The sequence below is a fragment of the Phallusia mammillata genome, chromosome 7 (assembly GCF_965637545.1).
Source record: "Phallusia mammillata chromosome 7, kaPhaMamm4.hap1.1, whole genome shotgun sequence".
Classification (NCBI taxonomy): domain Eukaryota; kingdom Metazoa; phylum Chordata; class Ascidiacea; order Phlebobranchia; family Ascidiidae; genus Phallusia; species Phallusia mammillata.
Genome location: NC_137258.1, coordinates 2,906,801 through 2,933,716, shown reverse-complemented (window position 1 = coordinate 2,933,716; position 26,916 = coordinate 2,906,801). Strand labels below are relative to the sequence as shown.

The window sequence follows — 26,916 nt, the reverse complement described above, 5'->3', positions numbered from 1 at the left end:
AAATACTGGAAAAGAACGTTTTACAAAAGCTTGCAAACAAAAGCAATGAAAGTCTTACTTATCAATACCAACAACTTTTAAGTGTCTTGATCGACGCAAACGAAAAAAGGTCTGTTTGAACTGCACACCTATTTTCAGAATCGAACAATATTCATTTCACATTTCAATGCGTTTTGCGGTTCGTGCCGCAATTGGTATAACAGAGAGCTATTTAAAAAAGCTTGTACCTAAAGCAGGCCCAAACCCTTGTTTCTGTTGATTTGTTTTTGCTTGGTAAATGTAACTAAAGGTGATTTAGAAAATTCATGCAAACAATACTGTAACAAATACTGTAGCTTTTCCAGCGTCAAACCAGAAGCAATTAAGCGACACAGAGTCAAATAAAACGCACAGACATTGAAATTCTAGAGAAGGGCTACTTAAATGGCGGACTGCGGTCCATATGCTGACGTTTTGGGCGTTGGATGTGGACCTCGACGGTCTTTTGATTGCGGCCACATACGTCAAATTGTGAGTTAATTTCTTGACCGTTGTTATATAGCGACAATTAACGTTCTCCGAGGAGCCTAAAGTATTTCCAAATTCTTTAAAGCTCAGATTGTGCAACTTTGTGACGACAAAATGGTCCTTTAATCCACTACGCTAATAACAAAATGGCGATTGTTTGCACACAATTGTATCTATGACGTAATAAACTGTATTTTGTATGTCATTGTCGCGCCTTATGCTGCCTTTATAGATCCTGTCTTACGAATATCAGCTAGTAATTGAGTCACATTTATTTCACACGATAGCCATAAGAATTGCCTATCTTGACGTAAAGTACCACGCCACTGCATTTTATATAATCAGAAATTTTTTTAGCAAAAGACTAGTTAAAGAATTGAACGTAGGCATAAAACATGAAATACAGCGATCTACAACGTAAACGCGAAATACAGTCTAAACTAAATTTACTCGAAAGAAGAAGGCCAGTCACACTTGACTTGGCAGTGCCAAGTTGACACTGATATTGGTGTTGAATTTGCATTTCCAGCGAAGCACAAAACATTGCGTGCAAACCAAATGCGGGATTGTCGACCTACGTGGCGCTATACAAGTTTTCCATTACGAAATAAACAAGAGAATATTGGTGGATGTACTAACACCGTAAAGCAACTGACATCCAAAAGTGCCTAATTTCTGACAGGTGGCACAAAGAGCATTTTTTACATTTAAAACGTTATTTCTTCAAAAATGCTCACGGTTAGGGCTATTAGGGTGGGGGTAAGGTATTAGCATTTAAAATTCAATAAAACTACCACAATAATTTAGTTACTAATGTAAAAAAATGAAAAACTCATTTCCCAATCCAACCCCTCTAGCCGTTAGCCAAAAAAATCAGCTCTTTACGCCCTTGTGACAGTGGATGTTACGAGAGGTATAGTGTTAATAGCTCTACCGAGAATATTCACCTAGAGATGCTGATTGGACAAATGTGCTTTATCTGCATAACCTATATAAAAGGGGTGAGAGTTCTAAGCGTTTATGACGTTTTTGGCTATTTGTGTGACCAAATTCTTGCTACATAATTCAAACGTTTCTTTGGCAGATATACCGTGTAATGTCATGAAATGACGTAAAAGTCGTTGTGTCAATACTCTCGCGAGAAGCAAATTTATGTTTAGTGACCAATTCAAGACCACGATTTCCCCATGACCTCTAACCTAAACAGGCGAACACCAGTTTCATGTACATTACTTACATACGTGTCCGGACCTTTGGTGTTTTTACTGGTCTGTGTGTTTAAGTCTATGGAGCGTTTAATTATAATTAACATATGAATTTACCAGCACATAATTCTGGACCGAGTAAGGCTATTTCACCTTGTATGTCTGTCCTGTAATATTTTTATCAAGAAGGCACGCACTTAGGCCTGACCTTACACTTTGTTACATTTTTTGGTAAATCAGTTTCAATAAAATCAGTAATTCAGTTTAGTTTGGTAAATCTAACTTTTTTATTCGGGTTTGGGCAGGATAGGGACCCATATTTCAGATCTGTGCAAACACATGTCCAAACAGTTGAACAAAATGCCCAAGCATCAGCAAAACACGATAAAACACGTAAATAAAAGTAGGCGAAATTAAAGAGAGTGATAATACTGCATTTGCAGTAAACGAACCTTCTGGTCAGACGTAATAGCGCCAATTTGACCAATTTCTTGCTATGAACGCTGTTGATAGAATATAAACGCCATTTAAAAAAAAAAACTTTGAGAATTTAAAAGCATTGAAACGACATAACATCAAAAAAATAGACAATTATTCCAGCATTTGCATGTTTTAGTCAGCAGAAGTCAAACCATGAAAAGGTTGTGATTATCGCTTCAACTGGGCGTTTTTACCTACCTTCAGCATAGACCTTTGCCACAGTTTTCAGCTTTGTCAGGTTTAGCGCAAATTATATAAAGTCGATACAATACAGCAGACACCGATGCTAATGAAAATATATTCACACAACAACACAAACATTCATTTAGCATAGAAGCTTAATACAGTGCTAAATATCAGTTGGAAAAATAGACAGTGGGTAAAAAAATGAACAGAATGCGCCACAGAAGAAAAATAGTTTTTAATAATGTGGACTCTCAAACATAGACAGCCAAGTTCATACACAACAAACTAGGGTGTGTTGTTAGTCAGGCAGAGAAACAATTACATTGGTTCTTGAGGTGGAGCTACTGACGAAAGAACTCACAGTAGCAAGGTTTGCTAATTTCCGGAAGGTAGAGCAATCAAATATTTCAAATGCTAACGGTTAGGGCTAATAGGGTTGGTGTGAGGTTTCATGATAATAATAACAATTAAATCAATCTTAAAAAATAGTTCTTTAAATTTAGCTCCATCCCAGTCTTACTGTTATTTTAAATAACTGCGCTCTTTACGCCCTCTATCGGTATTTAGCAAACCTGATCTACTGTGAGTTCTTACGTTAGTTGTTCCACCTCAAGAACCAATGTACTTGTTTCTCTGCTTACGACAGAATTGACCACAACGACAGACAAGAGAAAATGTTGATTGAAAAAAAAACTTCTAGAAAAAAACAAACAAGTGTACTTACTACCAACGAGCACGCGATTTTCTAAAATGAGCAATACTTAAATGTGAGATTATATCAAAACTTCCTTTTAAAGTTTAATTCCTCTTTTTGTTTGCAAGTAGTACCTCACCCAAAAGCAGGAACTCGGAAATCATAAATGCATTAAAAAAACAAGTGGAAAATACCATCTGTCAAATAGTTAAAAAGGCCTTTATCTGTTTGTTTTTTGAAAGCAAATATTTTGCAAAGAGTTTTAAACCGAAAGTTGACAAAACAACTCATCTATGGTAATTGTGTTTTCTTGTCTTATAACTCCAAAAGCCAAACTGTTTTGCTCAACTGGCAATTGTACCGTAAGCTAAAAAAATTGATTGATGTGTGTATTCTAAGAGTAACAAACAAAATGCAAGGTATAAACGCTAACTTTCAAGTTTAAGTTCTTTAGTTATTTTTAATTTCAGGCAGTCCTTGCGTTTGATTGCAAGTGACAAGCCAATCTTTAATATCACGTGGTTTTTCATCACCCCACAGTATATGTCGTGCAACCTGACCATATGTGGTGTTCAAGATAGCTAGTTCCTTAACCGTGTGTTCCTCTGTCCCGTCCATCTTCTTTACAAACCTAAAATAGTGTGTAGATAGGTTCAGTGTTCTAATGAACGTTTAGGAAGAATTCTAAATGCTTGAGCGGTGTTTAGTTGAACAAGTGCGTTGTTCCAAATGTTAAGCAATAAAAAAAATTGATGTAATACGATGGTTGTCAAACTTTTAAAGCCAGTCGCACTCATACCAATCTCTATTTTTCGCCACAATTTACGGGCCCAAAACGCAATGAGTATAATGCAATAATCTAAATATATCATCGGTGAAACTGTGTTTAGTGGCAACATTACAAAGTGCAAGCATTGCAACGTACACCCGCATTCGTTAAACATAAAGTGAGAGTAGTCGTAAAAAAACAAGGCTACAATCAGATGTCGTGCACAAAAGATGAATTTCGTTGTGCAAAATAATTCTTGGCACACGCAATTTGAAAATCACGGCTGATACCAATGCTCGTCACGCTAAACAACTCAAACAGCTGCTCACCGAGAGTATAGGTGCATAATGTAGTTGTTGTGCCAATCGTATAGGTCATGATAAATGTAAGGTAATTCCTGCCAATTCGGACGGCATATTAATTCCTTCACAACATGAACCTTGTCTGGAAAAACTCGCCATAAAGCCCATGGAACGATAACTGAATTGTGACCCCAGCTGTGAAAAAAGTTACATGTTAGAAAAAGAGTTATTTTCTTCAAGCCTATGCGCCATGGCTTTTCGAAGTGAACGTACCATTGGACATGAGAAAAAGGAAAGATTATATCTGCAAAAAGCATTGTAACACTGCTTTTTTTGAGCTCACTTTACCTCAACAACGTCTTGAAAAAATGGCGGAGGCCTCAAGCTGAACTAGTAAGGCGGCTTTCCTATATATTGTCCTATATACTGTTTATCGATTTACTATTGTTCTTCAGTGGCCTATCGCCGTGCAGTCGCCGAACGACCGTTTAATGACCTTTTCAAACGGTTTTCAATGACACACAGTCCTTAAACGAGCTTATATCCCCCAAAAGATCGCGAAAAAGGGAAAGACACGAAATACCGGCAAGGGAAAACGAAATTCTAATCCCGCCCCGAGGTAGCGTTAGACAGAAAAAAAGTAGAAAAAAACAACAACAAAATACGGACAAAAACAATATGTGTCCCCTTCAAGAAAGGAGACCTATAAATATAGGCAACAATATCGAAAATTTAAAAAATCTTGTGATTTTACGCACAATTTTAAAAAATCTTGTGATTTATGCACTCTTTTAATTAAATACAACTGTTTAGTTTAATGGTGACAGCCGCTGCAGTTGCCCTTCTGTTGTAACACAGCACACCTTTATCGGCATGTGTATAACACTGCGTTATACAGGTGGGCGCTTGAATAAGGACGGAAATTACATCGCTGCTGTTGGCGTTATTCGCTGGAATGGAACGGGACAGAAACTGAGATGAAAATGCTGTAGTGTTTTCCTCCAACGTAATGGCTCGTGTTGTTTTTGCTCAGAAAATTTAGGACGGTAAAATGTGAACCCACATTCATCAGAAGCCAATACACCGTAACGGAGTTGAAATAACAAGGCTGTTTTAATAAAGACCGTTTCACCAACGCTATTGTGTTTTACGAGTCAGCTTGAGCGCAATTGTTGATTCCCTGTGTTATACGAGTTTATAGGTTTATTAAACTCTTTCGGTTCGTGTCTTAATGTATATTTCTTTACCTGGATGGTAATTTAAGAAAAAGTTAAATTTAAATTAAAAAAAAAATTAAATTATGTAGCTGCATAATGTAGAATACAAAACTCTTTGGTTCGGATTCCACGTCCCAGCTAGCTTTCTAACTGGCCACTGTGTGGGTTACTTGCACCGCCAAATGCTGTCTGTCACACTGATATGTTGCAGCAATAAAACGAAGGCTGTATTCCAATACCGAGTACCACAGTACAACAAAACTGGACAGTTCATAACAGTACAGATTAGTACAGTCTAAGACACAGCAGATAGTCAGGACAAACAAGACAGATCAGAATCAATGGAGACAGTCACAACAGAACAGATTTCTGCGTTAGCAGCTCCCACACAGATTTACATTGCTTAGTGTCTTATTCAAATAGAAATACAAAATAGAGAATTTAGTTAAGCTACTAACACGAGAAAAAGATAAAAGGTATATACGACTAGCATGGTCAGATTATCACACACATTTAAATTATCCATACATCAACTAGTACACTCTAATCCACTGTAGTTACCTTACACACAACTACCTTTACAATAATAAACCTTATACAATGCTAATTAACAGTCCTATGCACTGCAAAAACTGACACGAAAAGGAATTACGCAATAACTGTACGGTGCCTCGTGTAAAACGTACGGTAAACGACACGAGACACGACAATCACCACGCCACAACTAATAGAAATCGATATTGACACACTTCAATGCATCTTGACCACAACATACCGGCCCCAATAATTGAACAAATGAAATTATTTACAACATAATAGGGTCAAGATGCAACAGACATTCACATATCAAAGCTGCTATCAGGCAGCTTCCTCCAGCAAGCATATTTTACGAATGTCCCTCAGGTAGGAAGAATTCGCTGTGCGAATTCGAACTCTTCGAACAACTCCTTCGCCATCCGGAAATGTCTCCTCAATCAGCGCCTTTGGCCAGGCTCCACGTGGATTGTTCTCATCGACCATCAGCACGAGATCACCCTTCTTGAAGTTGCGTTGTGGTTGCAGCCATTTTTGTCTGAGCTGCAATAGAGGCAGGTATTCCTTCAACCATCTCTTCCAGAAAGCATCTGCCAGAAACTGGACATGTTTCCAGGATTTCCGATAACCATCTGCTTTCACAAAATGTCCAGGTGGAAGACCAGGTTGTAGTCTTCTAATCAGTAAAGAGTTTGGTGACAGGGCATCCAAATCTATTGGATCATCACTCAAGGAAGTGAGTGGACGGTCATTGAGGATTCTCTCAACTTCCACCATAAATGTATGGAGTGACTCATCACTCAAAGTCCTTTCCCCTGCTAGACCTCTTAGAATCTTGCGAACCGATCGAATGATTCTCTCCCACACTCCTCCTTGGTGACTAGAGGCAGGTGGGTTGAAGTGCCACTCTGTTCCATGCTGACAGCAGTGGTTGTGGATCTGCAACTGGTTCCATTGGTTCAGTGCACTTTGTAGCTCTCGCTCAGCACCCACAAAGTTGGAACCATTATCGCTGTACAGGTGTTGGGGATATCCTCGTCGATTGACAAATCTGCGAAAAACCTGTAAGAAGGAGGAAGTATCCAATGAGTAGGCTATCTCGATATGCACTGCTCGAGTAGCCATGCATGTGAAGATACAGCCATATCTTTTGGCTTGGCTGCCGCCAACTTTAACCAGAATTGGGCCCATATAATCTAGACCAGTGTGGTAAAATGGTGGATGCCCAGGAGTTAACCTTGATGAGGGCAGAGGTGCCATTATCTGAACACCAATCTTTGCATTGTATTGCCCACACTTTGTGCATCTTCTTAGCACCTGGCGAACAGCTGAATGTCCCTTTACAATCCAGAAATGCTCTCTAATTCTTGCAAGTACGTGAAGTGTTCCACTGTGTCCACTCCTTTTATGGAAGGCATCAATGATTAGGTGAGTTACATGTGATGTATATGGTAGCAGAATTGGATGTTTAGCATCATTTGACAAATTAGACAATTGCAGGCGCCCACCGACACATAAAACTCCATCGATCATGACAGGATTAAGCTTGTGAATATTTTTCAACTTGTTTAGGTTCCTCATTTGAGCCTTTGATTGCAAATCATTAACTTTGTTGAACTCAGATCCATACTCCTGATACTGTACAAACTTGATAATGTCTGTGGTTGCTTTGCGTAATTCTTTTGGCACTAGATTGCCAGAGACTGGCTTGGATTGCCCAGTATGTTTCCAGTGCAAGTACTGCTTAAATCGACAAAACCAAGCTACACTAGTTTGAAGCTTGTTCCACTGGGAGAAGTAGTCAAAAAGTGATTGCATTGGATTGGTGTCCTTTGCCACAATAGAAGCAAAAATCTTTGGACTTTTCCTTAATTCAGGGTCATCATCACTCAGAGCAGGCAAAGAAGCAGGTCTGGAAGGCCAGTGCTCCTCATCTTCATGCAAAAAGGCTGGTCCTTTAAACCACATTGCAGCTCGTTTTACTTTGTCAGGCATCAAACCACGGGAGGCAATATCTGCTGGATTTTTCTCAGTTGGCACATGTCTCCACTGACGGCATTGTGAGGCTTCTTGTATCATACACAATCGATTGGCAACAAATGTCTGGAAACGAGCACTTTTGTTTCTAATGTACTGCAACACTGATGTAGAATCTGTCCAGTAGACGGTATCATCAATTTTGTATTCCAATTCTTCTTATTATTATTGGGTCAACTTCACACCAATAACGGCAGCAGTTAATTCCAACCTTGGAACTGTTACTGGCTTTTTGGGGGTAACTCTTGCTTTACCCATCAGAAATGAGCAACATTTGCCCAATGGATCCTTTGAACGGAGATAACACACGGCTCCATATCCTACATTACTGGCATCACAAAAACAATGCACTTGATATACTTTTACTTCTGCATGCATAGGCTTTAAACATCTTGGAATTGACACAGTCTCCAGATTGGGTAAAAGTTGCAGCCACTGATTCCAAACCTTCAAATGACGATCTTTAATCTGCTCATCCCATCCTAAGTCATGATCCCACAAGTCTTGCATGAGCCTCTTGATCGGAAGCATAAATGGCTGCACAAAGCCCAATGGGTCATATATTTGACTCAACATAGACAGTATACCCCGTCGGGTGGCTGACTTAGGTTTGATGTTCACTTGAACTTCAAATTGATCACTAGAAGTATTCCACTGGACGCCAAGAGCACGTTCAACTGGCATTTCATCCAAATCAAGATTTAAAGTGGCCCTGGCTCTGTCGACTTCAGGTACTGAGGCTATAACATCTCGATCATTGCTGAGGTATTTTGTTAAATGAAATCCACCACAGTGAAGTAGGTCAGCAAGATTTTTTACAAGCTTTATAGCTTCATCAGGGGTAGCTACTGACTTCAAACAGTCATCCACATAGAAATTGTGTTTGACAGTTTGCAGAGTGGTCTCATCAGCTTGAAGTAGATTATCTTTGGCTACTTGTAGCAAGGCGAATCCAGCACAACTAGGTGAAGAGGTAGCACCAAATAAGTGTACTACCATTTGAAAGTCAACGGGTGGTTGTGTCATATCATTATTTGGCCACCAAAGAAAGCATAGTGCATCGTGATCCTTTGGGTTGACCCTGACCTGGTGAAACATCCCTTTAATGTCTGCAACAATAGCTATTCTTTCTTGACGAAAGCGAAGAAGTACACCAACCAGTTTGTTAGTGTGATCAGGCCCTTGAAGAAGCTGATCATTGAGTGAAACATCTTGGAACTTTGCAGCACAATCGAATACTACCTTAAACTTCTGACCAGTAGAATGGTGTGGAATATACCATGTTCTTCCTTGGGTTTTAACATGAGGTGCTCTTTTTGCAAATCCACAGTCCAAAAGCTCCTTTATTTTACAACAGTATTTGCCAAAAAGTTCTTCATCCTTAATAAATCTTTTATTGAGGTAAGTAAGCCTCCTTTCTGCCATTAAACGGTTGTATGGCAGTTTAGCTTCTTCTGACTTCCAAGGTAAAGCAACTTCGTAATGTCCATTTACCATTTTAATAGAATCCTGCATTATTTTTAATGCTCTTCTGTCATCAATAGAATGGTGTAACTTGTCATGCGAATTGAGGTCTTGAAAGTCACTATCATACATTCTTTGAAATTGATTTTGTATGGTGTCAGTACAGTGAGTTTATTTTTACTTGATCATCGCTTGATGATTTGCAGTCATGCCCAAATAAAGCCCATCCAAGACCAGTCCGAATTGCAAGAGGTGACCCTGGTTCTCCAGCTGCAGTCTCCCTTTGGATGTGCAGTTCCATCATGTCAGCCCCAATGAGCAAGTCAACATCATTATGTGACAACTGGGGGAAATGAATTGAATTAAGGTGACGATGATGACTAACTTCACTTTGAACTGGGATGCTTCCTTTAACATCTGGCAATTTAGGAATTGCCAACACATCATGAAGAAAGTATGGGGTATATTCACCAATCCCCTGAACATGAAGCTTTACATGAACACCATAATATTGGCGCTGTGCGTTGACAGTAGACACTGAGAACCTTTTCCCAGTTCCATTGGTCCTTAATTTTTGCATAAGACTTAGAGTGCAAAGAGAATGATTTGATCCTTCATCAAGGAATGCATGAGTATTAATGAACTTACTCTTATCATTTGTCCACACACATACAGGGACCACTTTAAGTCTAACCTTTGCTTTGGCTGGTAGATTGCATGATATGCCACCGGAAGTGATGTCAGCTCCGGCCCCACTGGGGTTCTGTTGCAATGTATTCGTTCTTCTTTCTACTTGGTTGGCTCCGGCCCCACTTAACCTGCTGGACCCCGGTATTTCATCTCTTTGATGATAGCTTTTCTGTTGGTGCAACAATGTGTGGTGCTTCCCATGACAGTTTTCAACTTGACATCTTCTTTCACTTTTGCACTCAGCAATAAAATGATTCGAACCCAAACAATTGAAGCAAAGGTTCTGCCTTTTAACAAGTTCTGCTCTCTTTTGCACAGTTCTTGCTTTAAACTGTAAACATTTCCATAGTGGGTGATTGCTATTACAGTCAGGACATAGTTCTGGCTGTCTTCTTGTAACTTGGGAAACAACTGAAGTGCCAGTTTTCTCCTTGATGTTGGAACTTGTTTCAACAGAAGCCACAGTTGAAAATGCTCCAATTTTTGTTGTTCGATTTGGTCTTGTAGCTGGCGCCTTTGTTTCAGCCAGCAACTTTCCATAAAATGTATTGCAGCCAACGTCTTTGTTAACTACAAATTCTGTCATGTGCCGAAAGTCTGGCGATTTTCCTTCTCTATACAAATTGGTACATTTGTTTGCATATTTAACACGCATATGGTATGGAAGCCTGTTAAACACCTTTCCAAGGTATACTTGGTTATTTGCATCTGACAACGAATTTAATTCTTGGCATATATTAAGTGTGTTTTGGATTGGCCTGGATAGTACACCAAGGCCTTCAATGTCATTTGGTTTGATCACTGGACCATTTATTAGGTTGTTGATGTGAGCACTGATTACAATATGCCGTTGACCAAAATGTTGATAAAGCTTGTTTCTTGCATCTGTATATCCTTCACTGGGGTTCTTCATTAAACCACAAGTTGATATAAGATCTTTTGCCTTTTCCTCACACATTTCACTAAGGTACAGTAGCTTGAATTCATCTTGCTCATGTTGGCTAGCTATGTTTGCATCAAACTTCTGCATAAACTCAGTGTACTTCAATGGATCGCCATTAAATTTTGGCATGCTGATTTTGGGCATTGAAAACCCATTGTTAATAGATTTTGTAATTGTTTTCATGGCTTTCAGAAAATGGGAATCTGTCTTCGATTCTTGATGAGGATTGGTTTGAGCACTAGGTACAGTGGGTATGGGGTAGGTAGGAATGGGCACAGGCGGGTACTTGGTAACAGGAGGATTATTGTAGTTGGGAGTGGGGTAAGAAACACTGGGTTCAGTGTAACTTGGATAAAGTGGTGAAACAGGGTAAAAGTTAGGGCCATAAACATGTCCGTTTGCATTATGTTGTGGCATAAATTGACATGTCGGTTGTGGTAAGTTTTCTTCTTGCACTACTTGTGGCATTACTTCCTGTGAGATATTAACAGGTCCGGGCAAAACATCTGCATCTGCATTTAATTGTACCACTGGAGTTTTGCAGAAATCTTTGATTTGGTAAGGACCTACCCGATTTTTAACCAAAGGACTTTCATCAGTTAAAGAGTCTGCTCTCGATACCGGTCTAGAGCCTGCTTGGGATAAAATCTCAGCTCTTTTATTTTCTGAGACCATAGCCTGCAGTTCATTTGTCATCTTAAGCCTTTGCCTGCGCAAATGTGCACGATTTTCTTCTATCCTTTGTTCCAGTTGCATTTTCTTTTCCTGAAGTTCCAGTTCCATCTGCCTTTGCATCTTCTTTTCCTGGAGTTCCAGTTCAATTTGTTCCTGTTCAATCTGCTGCTCATTTCTTCTTTTCTGCTCTTCAATTTGTAACTTAAGAAGTCTTGATCTTGTAACAGATGAATGGCTGCTCTTGGAGTTCATCTCATCTGAATTTCTTTCATCCATGTTGTGCAGTATAACAGGTACTTGATGCAATGTGACAGTTTGTGCGCAATACAAACTGTGACGCAGAAATTATGTAGAATACAAAACCCTTTGGTTCGGATTCCACGTCCCAGCTAGCTTTCTAACTGGCCACTGTGTGGGTTACTTGCACCGCCAAATGCTGTCTGTCACACTGATATGTTGCAGCAATAAAACGAAGGCTGTATTCCAATACCGAGTACCACAGTACAACAAAACTGGACAGTTCATAACAGTACAGTTTAGTACAGTCTAAGATACAGCAGATAGTCAGGACAAACAAGACAGATCAGAATCAATCGAGACAGTCACAACAGAACAGATTTCTGCGTTAGCAGCTCCCACACAGATTTACATTGCTTAGTGTCTTATTCAAATAGAAATACAAAATAGAGAATTTAGTTAAGCTACTAACACGAGAAAAAGATAAAAGGTATATACGACTAGCATGGTCAGATTATCACACACATTTAAATTATCCATACATCAACTAGTACACTCTAATCCACTGTAGTTACCTTACACACAACTACCTTTACAATAATAAACCTTATACAATGCTAATTAACAGTCCTATGCACTGCAAAAACTGACACGAAAAGGAATTACGCAATAACTGTAAGGTGCCTCGTGTAAAACGTACGGTAAACGACACGAGACACGACAATCACCACGCCACAACTAATAGAAATCGATATTGACACACTTCACTGCATCTTGACCACAACACATATGTCACAAATTAGTTTATTTTTGTGAATTCAATTCAACATTCATCATTGAAAAGTATGGGTTTTTGGTTGTATTTTCGTGTTTGGGGCGTATGTTTAGAGCCTGTTTACAACACTGAAATGTTCAGTTGTATTTACACACAATCCAACGGTAAATAAAAACTTACGCAGCATCTTTGAAGTATCTGTATTCGTGATACCATCGTCGCAGAAACCAGGCTTTTCTGTTGGCGAAAATAATTCCATTTGCTGTAAATGAAAAAACACAGATATACGCTTTTGAATTTTGACTAAAAGATACAGAGGATTCTTATTGCCCTCAGTAATAATTAGGATATATAATCAAATCACATATTCTTTAACCAAGTGATTTTTGACTTGTGTGCCTTTAGAAATAAAAAAATCATGTTACTTTTCAAAGCGATGAGGCTTTAGGCCAAGTTAAGGTACGGCTGGCGAGGTAACAATTGCAGTCTAATTATTGCTTGATTTCTGGCTTTTTCCAGTTAAAAATTGTGCGCACATAATTGTCATCAGTTAATAGTTTTAGTTAGTGAAGTGCGGCAAAATTTTACCAGTAGAAAAAAGATGCCTCGTTTTGAAAAAAAGGTTGAAAAAGATTGCTTTAACGACATTAGTTTATCAAAGAGCGATTTGTGCCAGTGAAAATGTTGATTACTTCAAAGAAAAGTGAAGTAACTTTACGCTATGTTCGCTTTGGCTCAAATAAACAGGCGTTTTATCCAGGTGGATAATTTACCGACTGGACAACCAAGTTTTTGGTCACTTTTTTGTCTTTTTAGATTTGCGTGACTTTTATTTTTCACCCAACTGTATGTATTATAAAATAAGGCTAACAACAAGTTAAAAAGCGTTTCTGCAAGTTACGATTCACTATAAACAACTTAAAAACACGGTTAAAAATTGAATGGCTCTAACCGAGCGAGTTATAGTTGGATTCACTTAAGAGCATTGAATAGTTGCGGAGTTCGTCAACATTTCGTAAAATCGCACTGTCGGTGTCCAAGTAAATCCCTCCGACCTCTAGCATAAGTTGAAGTCTCGCCACGTCTGCTCGGTGTTCAATGACCTGGACAAACATGTGTGTATACAAACTGTCAGCTTATCAAGTGGAAGGTTTCACCAGTGATATAAAGTGTTGGGGCGACGCCCTAAAATAAACAGCGTATATATTTGTAAAGAAAGTGATTTTCAAAATGGATCGCTGGAGTCTAACTGAGTGTAGTGGTTTCAAGTTAAAAAAAATCAAAAAACAAAATAAACGTTGTAACGTCCCGTGAACGCGCCCCGGTTACAGCGCGGAACGTCACGCGAGGGGGATTGAAACGCGATTCCTAAAGGTCTCCAGCAAGCACTCCACACAGATAGGGTGTTTTGTAGATCTTATATTCAAACACTTTCAATGAAGAATGAACAGGACGGTGGGAGGCGAAAGAAACGATGAAAAACGAATGGGAAACGGTTTCTACAAAGACATGGCATTAGCACTGTGCTTTAAATGTAGGAATGTAACTTTAAGCTCACCAACTGTTATGGGAACCGGAAGAAAACAAATAACATGGGCGATCCCAGAAATCCCTGTCACACACCTAAATACACAATAAAAACATGAGACCACAATATGCCATTATGACGTCATACACAATGCTTACCAAGCTATGTAGAGCAACAGTGTAGAAAGTCACGCTTCACGTGAGTATCGTACAAGAACGCTGCGTAAACAATTACAACTTTAGCAACTTGAATGAACCCAACTACACGTACAGTACGACTATTAAAAAAGGGGAATTACATTTAGGTCATTGCAGTTTAGGTCAAGTTCACAGCGGTTAGCATTCATTATGGTAATTCACAATATTGAGTCATTAAACACATATATACAAAGTGACTCACCAATAATCGTCAACATGACAATAAACAGCTTTTCTACAACAACCGACGCAGCACCGTGCTCCACGGAAGTCAGCAACGAAAAGAACTAAACCACGTTGCGTTATTACACAAAACTGGCAGTCCATTGTTACGTCACACAACGCACTAGGTTACAACACAAGTTGTACTAAGGAAATGCGGGAATCTATAGAAATCGGCAATTACTGGAAAATAAGGTGTAACATACCCCCCCACAATGTACGAATCCAAGGAGGACATTTACAACACAACACACAAACATCAGCAGTAATTGCGAACACAAAGAAACACACAACTAATCACGCATCGCGTCGTCGCGGCATAGCAAGCACAATTTTGCAATTGGGCGTCTCAAGGCACCAGTGTGAGTCTTGACCACCACCTGGCGCACTACTCCCTTTCGATCAGGAAGCACATCGGTCACGCGACCCAGAAGCCATTTGCTCCTGGGTTGATTATATCATCCGCTACAAGCACAACGTCACCGACTGCGAAATTAGAATGTCCATTTGCCCACTTTGATCTGGGCATTAGCGTCGGCAGGTACTCGCGCGACCATCGCCGCCCAAATTGGTCGGCCAAGTATTGTACTTGGCGCCAACGGTTACGATGGAAACAGTCCTTTCCCGTAAACAGTCCAGGGGGCATATTCGGCGCTGCACGTTGCAGCAGTAGGTGATTTGGTGTAAGGGGCTCCTCATCCTTCGAATCGAACGTCACCGGAACCAAGGGACGAGAGTTCAGGATGGCCTCGACCTCCACCATCAGCGTCATCAGTTTCTCATCGGACAAGGTCTGCTCCGAGAGCAGAGCGTTGAGGATTTTGCGCACAGAGCGTATCATTCGCTCCCAAACCCCACCCATGTGGCTGGGAGTGGGAGGATTGAAGCTCCACGCAATATCACGTTGTTGCAGATATTTGTAGATCTGCCTCTGATTCCACCTGTTCAGCTCTTCGCGCAGGATGCGCTCAGCTCCAACGAAGTTTGTGCCGTTGTCGCTAAAGATCTGGTCTGGCCGTCCTCGACGACCGAAGAAACGTCGGAGAGCTCCGATGAAGGAGTCCGTCGACAGTGAATGCGCTATTTCGATATGCGCGGCTCTGGTGGAAAAACAGGTAAAGATGCACCCGTACCTCTTTACCTCACTTCGTCCTTGCTTCACAAGGAAAGGTCGAAAGTAGTCGATACCGACCACTGAGAACGGCGGCTTATTGGCCTGCAGTCTCGAAGCAGGAAGGTCTGCCATCATCTGTTTGCCCAGGGAGCCATTTCTTCGGCGACAGGAAACACACTTTCCAAGAACGCGCCGAACTGCTACCCCTCCTTTGATGATCCAGTAGCGTTGTCTAAGAGACGACCACGTGTGTCCCATTCCAGCATGGCCAACCTCGTCATGCTGCTGCATAATCACCAGGTCGGTAAACCGATGGTCGTATGGAAGAATCATCGGATGCTTCACATCAAACTCGACACATGCACGCTCGAGCCTTCCACCAACTCTCATAACTCCATCGACTAGAATTGGATTGAGCTTTTTTCCGAGAGCTCTATTTTTCTTTGGTAAACGAAAGGCTTCGCCTTTGGCCTTCGACATCGCAGCGTAAACTTCTGAGAAACTTCGTCTCTGTACATACTTTACAACTTCAAGTTCGGCAGCCCTGAGTTCAACAACGGCCAGTTGCCCAGTAGGTGCTTGATACTTGGCAGGAAACCTCATTGACATCAACATCGATTTGAATCTGAGCAACCAGCTTACAGCCCTTTTCAGCCGATTGAGTGATGAGTATCTGGCAATGAGTCGATCCGTAGCGGATTCGCTGGCGACCAGACAAACAGTTTGAGTTTCTTTCTTAACCAAAAGAAATTCGATTGGCAATGACGACAAGTCCGGACAGGTGGGCCATGTATCTTCTTGCTCCCAAAGAAACTGGGGTCCAGTAAGCCATCGGCTGGACCTAAGGAATTTATTCACACTGAGTCCACGAGACGCTTCATCGGCTGGATTTACCTTGGTGCTGACGTGTCTCCATTGACTAGGCCGAGAAACGTCCTCAATTTTGGCCAAGCGATTTGCAACAAACACTGGAAAGCGCTTATTGCAGTTGCGAATACTTTGGAGAACCGCAGTCGAATCCGTCCAGAACACGGATTGGCATTCGTCCAGTTGCAGTTCCTTTCTCACAAGTCGATCCAACTTGGCTGCAACAACGGCCGCCGTCAGCTCCAGGCGGGGAATCGAACATGTCTTCAAGGGGGCAACGCGTGCCTTGCCTATTACAAACGAGCAGTGAATGCGTCATCTCTCGTCTACCAGCCTCAGATAGGTCACTGCACCGTAAGCTGTAGATGACGCATCTGCAAAATGATGCAATTCCGTTTTTCGCACCTTACCAAAATCGTGGGGCTTCACACATCTTGGCAGAACAACGTCTCCTAACCGCGGTAGTTGCTGCAACCATTTTGCCCACGATTCGGAGTCTTCATCAGAAAGAACGTCATCCCATCCCAGCTGCTTTCTGCAGAGATCTCTTTGCATCGTCTTGGCCACCACGATCACAGGCGCTGCAAAGCCAAGAGGATCGTATAAGGAACTTACCACCGACAGGATTGACCTTCTGGTGTAGGCTGTAGGCTGCTTTACTTCGACATTGAAACCGAACTCGTCCGACGAAACGTTCCATCGAACGCCAAGTACCCTTTCGCACGAAGAACCATCCACGTCCAGCTCCTTCACCGATTTAGCCCGTTCCTCTTCATCAATGGACGCGAGAACTCGCTCGCTGTTGCTAAGCCACTTGGTTAGCCGAAATCCCTTCTTCTTGAGAAGTGCACAAATACCTTTGACCAACTGAACTGCTTCTGCTTCAGTCGACACGGATTTTAAACTGTCGTCAATGTAGAAATTCTTTTCTACCGTCTCGACGACTTCATTTGGAAAGTCGCTTCGTAAATCATCAGCGGCTTGTTTAAGACAAAAACTCGCACAGGAAGGGGAAGAAGTCGCTCCAAACAAATGAACAAGCATCCTGTGTGTGGTGGGCTTCTTCGACACATCGCCATCAGGCCACCACAAGAACCGAAGTGCATCGCAATCTGTCGGCTTCACAAGTATCTGATGAAACATGGCCTCCACGTCGGCCACAAGAGCTACCTTTTCCATCCGATACCTTGAAAGAACTCCTACTAAGGAATTGGTTAGATCCGGACCCTGGAGTAAAGCATCATTCAACGACTGGTCACGGTATTTGGCAGCACAGTCAAAAACTACCCGCACTTTACCGGGCTTGTGTGGATTTGTAACAGGGTGATGCGGCAGGTACCATACTACCTCTGCAGACTGTTCCTCATCTGGAACTTCTTCGGCATAGCCTTTAGCCACGTAGCCATGTACCGTCTTTGTGTACGCATCGCGTAGCACGGCATCGCGTCTCAGGCGACGTTCTAAAGAACCCAAACGGTTTAGCGCCATGTCCCGGTTGCACCGAAGCGGTTGTGCGTTCGGGCGCCATGGCAACGGCAACTCATAATGACCTTGCTTGAATTGCACACTGGTTTTCATTTTATCCAAGACGTACCGGTCTTCACGCGACATAGGCATCGCGTCGGCGTTGGTGTCTTGAAAGTCGGTCTTCCACATTCGCTCTAACTTCTCGCGCAGCGAATCATTGGCAACTTGAGTAAAGTTGACGGAAAACAAATCGGTTGACTTCTTAGAGACAGGTTCTGCCAGTGCCCATCCAAGTGGAACCCTGAATGCAATAGGTTGCTTCGGTTTTCCCTTCCGTACCTCTTGCACGAGAAAGGCCTCTGGAACGTCCAGTCCGATGAGCAACAAAGCTTCACTGCAATCTACCTGTGGGAACGACATGTCTCTAATATGTGGAAGCGCTTCCAATTCCGCGTTTCTCGGAAACTTGTTGGCAGTAATAGGCAGACAATCAACAGCGAACACCTCGGGAAGTTCCACAGTTGTGGAGCCATCGAGCGAAGCAACAGATAAATTTACTCTTTTGCCCTCGCGCCTGCGACTGTCTCCGTTGACCGTTTTAAGCGTCACGTTGCTCGGTTCACCTCGCAGACCAAGCTTGTCTGTCAGTTTCTTGTCGCACAGAGTAATGCCCGAGCCAGTATCTAAAAGAGCGTCATATCAACAGCCCTACCGTTAGCACGGACTTTGACCGCAACCATCAAGTTGACGCTCTGTCTACCAGAGGAAGCATGACAGTCCTTTCCAATCGCCGACACAACCGAACAAACTGTCCGTTCCGGCGCAGGTCCTTTGACAGGAGACTCGTCCTCACTCTTCTCTGGCGGATGCAACAAGGTGTGATGAGCTTCATTGCAGTCCCTCACGGTACACGCCTTGGGGCTGTTGCACTTAGTGGCAAAGTGCCCAAATCTGAAACAATTATCACAGAGTCTGCGGCGCCGGGTGACGCGCAGACGATCACGGTAACACCGGGATTTAAATTCCTCGCATTTAGAAAGCACGTGGTTTCCCGAACAGCACTGACACAGCGGGGCAGTGGGAAAATGGGAAGGTCCAGCACGAACCTTAGGCCTAGATTCTTGTTCGCTTACAACGACATGACTGGAAGCCTTTACGTGACTACTTTTACCTTTCACCTTCCTAGCTTCGTTGCGATGCTCATCGAGCATGCGGCTGAACAACGAATTTGCAATCCGATCCTCAGTCTCCACGAAGTCCACAAGATGCTCAAACAAAGGTTCACGGCCAGTATCTCTGAGTATTTTCTCAACACGCCGTTTCCAAGCCTCTTGCATCTTGAACGGTAGACGATTCACAACAGCAATCAACGTAGGGTAATTATTCATCTCGGAATGCTCGTCAATGTCTGAAAGTGTAAGTAAACAATCGCGCAGCGACTGCGCGAACTCGCTTAAACCAGCGGCATCGTTCGGTCGCAACTCTGGACCGTTGACAACACATCTTACACATGCATGAGCGATTATATGTGACTTGCCAAAGTGGTCGTACAGTAACTGTCTCGCTTGTTGGTACCCGTTTTCCTTTAGTCTAAAGCAGTGTTCAATAAGTTTACGGGCCTTGCCATCACAATGCTGCGCCAAATACGACAATTTGGCACCATCGTCATCGACCTTGTCGTCGATCCGAGAATCGAAATTGCGAACAAACTTCCAATAGTCCATTGGGTTGCCATCAAAAACGAGAACTTTAGGCTTTGGTCTGTTTATGTGCTTCACAAGTGATGCAATCTCATTGTCATGTACACCAGTTGGCTTGACTGAATCATATGTACAAATATTATTTACAATTGGGTTTGTTGCAGTGAAAAAACCTCTTTCGTCAAACGAAGATTTAATTTAGGCGCATTTTGCGACAGGGATTTAGGCGGAGAAATACAGTCAACCACATACCGCTGGTCCGGAGGGCTTCGCTGCGACGTGACAGGTGGTGACGTGAACAGAACGTGACGTTGATCCTCCAGGGTCTTCTCTAGGGGAGGCGTGGTCGTTTTACCAGAACCTTCCTTCACTGTCACGTACTCCGAGTTTCCTGACATCTCGTCCCAAACCTTCTCCTCGACCTCCGCGGCCTGTAGCTGATGCTGCAGTTCTAGCATCTCCAAGTTGTTTTCTTCCTGTTGTCTGGCCAGCTCCTGCTTCTGCGCAGTCTGTTGAACAGCAAGACGCGCGAGCTGTGTCGTTACTTTAACTCTAGTTCTACTGTTAGTCGAAGAACTAGATCGCCTACTTCGTCCGCAGAACGAGTCGTTGTCCCTTGGACTTTTGTCACCGCTTCCACATGGACTAGCTATGTTAACAGGTAAAACACTGCTAGATGTAGAATTTACCTCACGAATCCAGTGAGAAAATCAAATTCGGCCTTGTTTTTCCTCACGCTTGCTAGTTCGTCGGCAAGATCGGGATGCGCCTCGTAGGCAGCAACAGCATCGATAAAAAGATGTTCAAGCTCAACCAAAACCGTCTCGAGCACCTGCTTGTTGCGGTGGTCCTTCATCAGACACTCGGCGACTAGGTATTGTTCACTGAGACGTCGGCGACAATCAGCGACCGCTTCAGGAGTTGTGGGGTTTGATTGGCTCATCCTGGACCGCTTAAATATTTAACAAACGGTTAAACTTGTCTTCAACACACAGTTGAAGCTTATTTCAAGAAGCAGTTGAAACTTGATTTCAACTGCAATTGTCTTCAACACACAGTTGAAACTTTCTTTCAGGAAGCAGTTGAAACTTGATTTCAACTGCAATTGTCTTCAACACACAGTTGAAACTTGATTTCAACAAACAGTTGAAACTTGATTTCAACTGTAGACTTGCATTCAACCTCAGTTGAAACTTTCATGTAACGTCCCGTGAACGCGCCCCGGTTACAGCGCGGAACGTCACGCGAGAGGGATTGAAACGCGATTCCTAAAGGTCTCCAGCAAGCACTCCACACAGATAGGGTGTTTTGTAGATCTTATATTCAAACACTTTCAATGAAGAATGAACAGGACGGTGGGAGGCGAAAGAAACGATGAAAAACGAATGGGAAACGGATAGGAAACGGTTTCTACAAAGACATGGCATTAGCACTGTGCTTTAAATGTAGGAATGTAACTTTAAGCTCACCAACTGTTATGGGAACCGGAAGAAAACAAATAACATGGGCGATCCCAGAAATCACTGTCACACACCTAAATACACAATAAAAACATGAGACCACAATATGCCATTATGACGTCATACACAATGCTTACCAAGCTATGTAGAGCAACAGTGTAGAAAGTCACGCTTCACGTGAGTATCGTACAAGAACGCTGCGTAAACAATTACAACTTTAGCAACTTGAATGAACCCAACTACACGTACAGTACGACTATTAAAAAAGGGGAATTACATTTAGGTCATTGCAGTTTAGGTCAAGTTCACAGCGGTTAGCAGTCATTATGGTAATTCACAATATTGAGTCATTAAACACATATATACAAAGTGACTCACCAATAATCGTCAACACGACAATAAACAGCTTTTCTACAACAACCGACGCAGCACCGTGCTCCACGGAAGTCAGCAACGAAAAGAACTAAACCACGTTGCGTTATTACACAAAACTGGCAGTCCATTGTTACGTCACACAACGCACTAGGTTACAACACAAGTTGTACTAAGGAAATGCGGGAATCTATAGAAATCGGCAATTACTGGAAAATAAGATGTAACAAACGTGTTTATAAGACTTTTGAATACAGAGATTATATATTTGATTTTTAATTTGCTTTTGGCCTAAATTAATAAAACAAGTTCACAGTAAGAAATATTATCGCTGTTTATGACTGTGATTTAGTTAGTTCAAACCCTATTGCTTACTGTGATTACTCTACTAAAATATTTGGCCTGTCTACGTCAATGCCAGCCAATCTGACGTGATGTTTTGTCGTGTTTAAACGAGCTTATAATCCCCAAAAAGATCTCAGAAAAAGGAAAGACACTAAATACCAGTGGGGAAAAAAATTCTAATCCCCCCTCAAGCACTTGAGATACTTCGAGCAAGAAAATTAAGCCCCAACCAAGTCGAACCCAAAGGGTTAAACAAAGTTAAATCACCAACTGCTTAAGATAAGGAATAAAAGTAAACCAAAATAACTATCATGTGACAATAAAGCAAACAGAACGACGGTGGACTCATTATATGAACATAAGCCTTTAAGTATTGTTTTTTTTAGCCGTTAAGAATAAAACAAACTTACCAAGGTTTCCGTTTTTAAGTGAAGCAAATAATATACCCGATGGAAAACTAAAGCGTCAAAATTTTCAAAACTTGACCTCCCTGAAAATTGATAACGTACCTTGATGGGTATTCCCCATATTTTTTCTGGGGGAGTCCTCCGAACGAGACGAATTTTGTCTCCTCCCTGCTTCATCAATCGATCCCAGTACTCCCCGGATGGGGCGCAATCTCCGTGGATGAGAATTAGACGAGGATTCTGATACCGCAAAGCTCCTAAGATCCTTGATGAAATCAAATTAAAGACAGTTAACTTGCCATTAGTCAACTTGCAGATGAGAAAGTACATAAGAGTGGCGTGTATAACTACTTTTGGAAGTTAATATAACTACTTTTGGAAGTAAAATGTGGGCGTGGATAAAAAATTGTACACATCTTTTTAAAAATAGTAACATATAAGAAACACATAAGTATTGTATAAAATCGTTCTTTTTAGTTGGCTTCTAAGACTAGCCCTAAATGACTTCGGTCTCAAACGTACACAATGTTTATATATTACAGACCATGTCCAGACAACGTGCTTGTCAATGATTACTGTGAGTGGTGGATGGGAACAACCTGGTGCAAAAAAAACCATACGTTCCATTCACTAAACCAGTGGTTCTCAACCAGGCCCCATGCCCAACTCACAAGGTTACTTTTAGGGGGCCACGGTTTACGAAAGGTTCCACTGACTAAACTCATAATAACTTAGGATTTGATAGGATTGAATAAAAGGGGTCGATTCTGGCCTGACTTCACACTATACATGTGTCGTAATTTTGTTCGGTTATGGCTTATTTTGGGCTTTATTCCAAAAAAACGAGTTCGGTTCCGAATCTTACAACACTGAAACGCAAATTAAAGCCCGATTTACAAAATAACGGCTGGCCTTAAGGTATTAAGCAGGGCAAAAAAGTTAGACGAGCTCTGCACGTACCGGGAGGAGATTTTCCGTCAGATAAGGGTCATATTAGTTTAGTATCGACCCATACTAATGGCAATAACAAAATAATGAATTAAAGATTTAATACTCATGTCTTTCTTACGTTATATAATGGTCAACGCGCATTCGGTTGCAGCCAAACCAGATGTAATGAATGAGGTTTGGAACTTCGTAGGAGGAATTTGAAATCTCCTGTTGTACTTCAGCTATCTGTAAACACGACAAGGGCAAAATGACTACAACAATATTAAACAGTTAAGAACACAGCGTTTAAACGAACAGTTTTTTTACAGAAAGGTTTGTTTAATCTACAAAAATCAGACAAGGCTACGTTGATTAAAAGAATGTTTTGGGATATGTCTGTCATTTATTTATAAAATACGTTTGCCACAACAGTTTCATCTCGATGTTTTGTTAAGAAAAATGATCTAGAAACCACCACAGTTTTTGCCAAAACAGTGTAGCGCCTTAAATCAAAATAAATAAAAACTTTTTTAGCTTTTCGTTAACACTACGAACAATGGCCATCAAGCATCTTAAAATGCTCGTGAAAAATGTAGCAAAAGCGAGAAGATGCTATTCGCTGTACTTTTGTTGTAACGTTTTCCTCATTTACGTGCAAATACGAACTATCTACCTACTATTTTGTTTGAACAACAGTATATCCCAGCAACAAGCGTTTTGGTGGTCGCTATAGGCATCGTTATTTGCTCATTTTCACAAGTGAGAAAATAAAAATGAACATTTTATACTTTGACTTCAGTACACAAACTTCAGTACTCTATACGTAATACTTAAAGCTGAACAAAGGTATTCAGTCAGGATTTCAAATTTGACATAGATGAAATATACAGATTGGAGCACCATTGTCGAGCAAAAACCCGTGACTGACTTATTGGACCTATATACACACAGTATATACACACAGTAGAGGGTGTGTTCCAAATGCGCGCTTTATGGTGTGTCGGGCATAAATCCGGCTATGGTTGAATTTGAACTTCAATAACTTACAGGAACGTTATATGGTTAAAGGATCGTTATGCGTCCATGCGATAAACTACCTGCGCTCAAAGTATCCTTTTTTATCTTTACAAATATATATACTTGATTAACATCGCCAACGGAACCTTTAGAAGTACAGGTTTCACAGCTTAAAAAAATCTCTTTACTAAAACGTTTTAAAGTAAACATGAATTAAAATATGTTTAAACATTAATAAACATATATTGTTGATTTTTCCGGCCGCGATATTTATTCTTGAGACAATCTGTTCACGTGCACGATCAACAAGACTTGAAAACACCCTAAAAAGCAAATACGCTATGTACACAAGCTGATACCTGTAATATATCATCGTCGCCTTGCTTTAGTCTTGCCGCTCTCTCGCTTTCCACATTTTTCTCAATCTCTTCAATATTGATCTGTTCATCCCAGTTTTTCAGCAAAGTTTTCGGATTTGGTCGTTCGGCGTCCTAACACAAAAAGCCATTGTTAGTTACAATCAATAACCGATTTCAAGTAAATCTCCATACTTGGCGTGTCAATGTCCAGCAAAATAACCATGATTTGATAAACTAAGATTAGCTTATCGACAAAAACGTCTGAAGGAAATTGCTAAATTCGAAAGGCTTGTTTCATAATCTTGTGTCAAGTCTAGTTTTTGAAAAATGAATCATGCCTACGGCTGACAACGGGAGACTATATTCCTGTTTGGGGCTAAACGAAAGGGGTTTATGGGGTAAAGGCTTTCTGTTTAAAAAAATTGGGTTGTTGAATACGAACAGAGTTAGTGTTTATTTCGGAATGCGATAAGTATAAAGAAATTTAAACCGGCGCAAATGATGGATACCCCACAAAAACACAATACTCTTCAAATATATAGTACCGTATATTTCCGAAGTTTAGGGGACGTCGGTTTCTTTTTGCCAGGATTTGCGTGTCGTTTGATAAAGACGTCAGCCTGCCATAGTTTATATTCCTCAAACGACAGCAATGAACCATTGTTACTGATTGTTACTGAGAAGTTGCTGGGGTCTACCGAAATTCCATCACATTTCTTGGTCAGTAATACATTCAAATTATCAATTGTGACATTAATTTGCGACGAAATGTCGAAAGATCGCTGGGTAGCCGAAAGCACCGCGTTGGAAATTGTATGTTGGTTTAATGACATTGTTTTTTCTTCCATGAAAGTAACGTTCAAAACATTACTCCAGTACAAATATATGATCCATGTGGCCATTGCTATTGTCAGCAAGGCACAAATCTTGTGTTTGGAAATCATATCTCAGCTTACGAAGGTTAGTTGTTTGCTGAAAGTTGTATTTCCATTTTCACACTACAAAGTAATATATAACTTCAACAAGTAAAAAGTGCGGTACTTTTAAAATAGCTTTAAAAAAATGTGAAGTTTCTATTTTTTCCCTTGGCAAAAAATTAACTATTGATGAAAGGAAAGTAATTGTGTAAATCCTGGAAATAAACTTTCACAAAAGCTTGCAGACAAAAGCGCAAACAACGTATTAGCACTGCGCCCAAATTTTCATTTCACATTTTAACGTTATGCGGTCTGTACCATAACTCGCATAGCTATTGAATAAAGCTAGTACCCAAAGCAGGCCAAACCCTTCTTTCTGGAGATTTGTTTTTGCTTGATAAATGTAACTAAACGTGATCCCGAAATTTCATGCAAAACAATACTGTTACAAATACTCTAGCTTTCATTTATCCAGACACAAACCAGAAGCGAAGTGAAACAAGTGAAACACACAGACTTCTAAACAGCTAGCAATCAGCACACACTGCTTGAAAGCGCTCTGCGAATCTGACTTCTAATGCAGCGTCTAAACATTTCACTACACAGGCCTGCTGCGACTTAACGCTGTGTTGTGAATCGTTGATGCGCATACTGTGACTTCACATTTTCGATTCGCTGAACTGGCTAAAGCGTAAAATTACATGGCTGCCGAACCGAATCGCCGAAAGGTTTTCAGCTTTGCGCAAAAAGGGTATGGTGGTTATTGTAAAGTGATATACAAACATAAGGCCGGTTAATTGTTAATTACAAAGTATTTTTTGAACTATTTGTCTATTCTTCCGAAAAAATCTAAATTAATTTGTTGGCAGCAGTTGCTTGCGTCGAGTTTAGACATACCAAATATATGAATTTGTTTATTGTGAACTGTTAAAAGCTCACGTATTTACTTCTAACTTAACTGGTCTGTCGGTACATAACAGCATATCCGTGAGACCGTGATACCTGCAGCACCCCTCTATTTCAAGAACTTGCATTTACTGCATACACAACGTTTAATATTAAGTTTCATGTGGCCTACCTGGCATTCAAACTGTTAAAATTTGTTGCTCACTGGCATAAACTCTACGCACTGCCGTCAATATAGTTACATGTTGTCACTCCCTGTCGAACTTATCATAACATAACTTTACTACATACTAAATACACTGCCGCCAATGTATTACAAGTTGACGTTTGTGTTCAACCTTTTCCCTTTTCCTCTCTAAAGCGAGTTTGGTTAGTGTAGCCTACTCTTTACGG

At 41.1% G+C, this 26,916-nt stretch overlaps 1 protein-coding gene and 1 long non-coding RNA gene across 2 annotated transcripts; both read right to left on the bottom strand.

The window, feature by feature from the left end:
• Positions 1-1,989: 1,989 nt before the first annotated feature.
• LOC145237305 (uncharacterized) lies at positions 1,990-25,720 on the bottom strand. Its single transcript, XM_080100114.1, has 8 exons — positions 25,246-25,720; positions 24,701-24,832; positions 23,464-23,570; positions 22,497-22,659; positions 13,668-13,818; positions 12,896-12,977; positions 4,171-4,338; positions 1,990-3,703 (listed from the first exon to the last, which is right to left on the bottom strand). Exons 1-8 carry the CDS (start codon positions 25,642-25,644, stop codon positions 3,523-3,525), a joined length of 1,383 nt encoding a protein of 460 aa, XP_079956240.1. The 5' UTR covers positions 25,645-25,720; the 3' UTR covers positions 1,990-3,522.
• Positions 21,115-21,869, bottom strand: LOC145237322 (uncharacterized). Its single transcript, XR_013861977.1, has 2 exons — positions 21,408-21,869; positions 21,115-21,344 (listed from the first exon to the last, which is right to left on the bottom strand). It is a non-coding gene; the product is annotated as an uncharacterized LOC145237322 (long non-coding RNA).
• Positions 25,721-26,916: the final 1,196 nt, after the last annotated feature.

Bases quoted from the DNA above. Each gene is read 5' to 3' on its own strand.
- LOC145237305 (XM_080100114.1), bottom strand. From the start codon at position 25,644: ATGATTTCCAAACACAAGATTTGTGCCTTGCTGACAATAGCAATGGCC. The intron at 13,819-22,496 runs GTACGTTATCAA...ATGTTTGTCCAG, and splicing joins TATGGGGAATACCCATCAAG to GTCATTGAACACCGAGCAGA. The intron at 12,978-13,667 runs GTTAGAGCCATT...TTTCATTTACAG, and splicing joins ATCCAACTATAACTCGCTCG to CAAATGGAATTATTTTCGCC.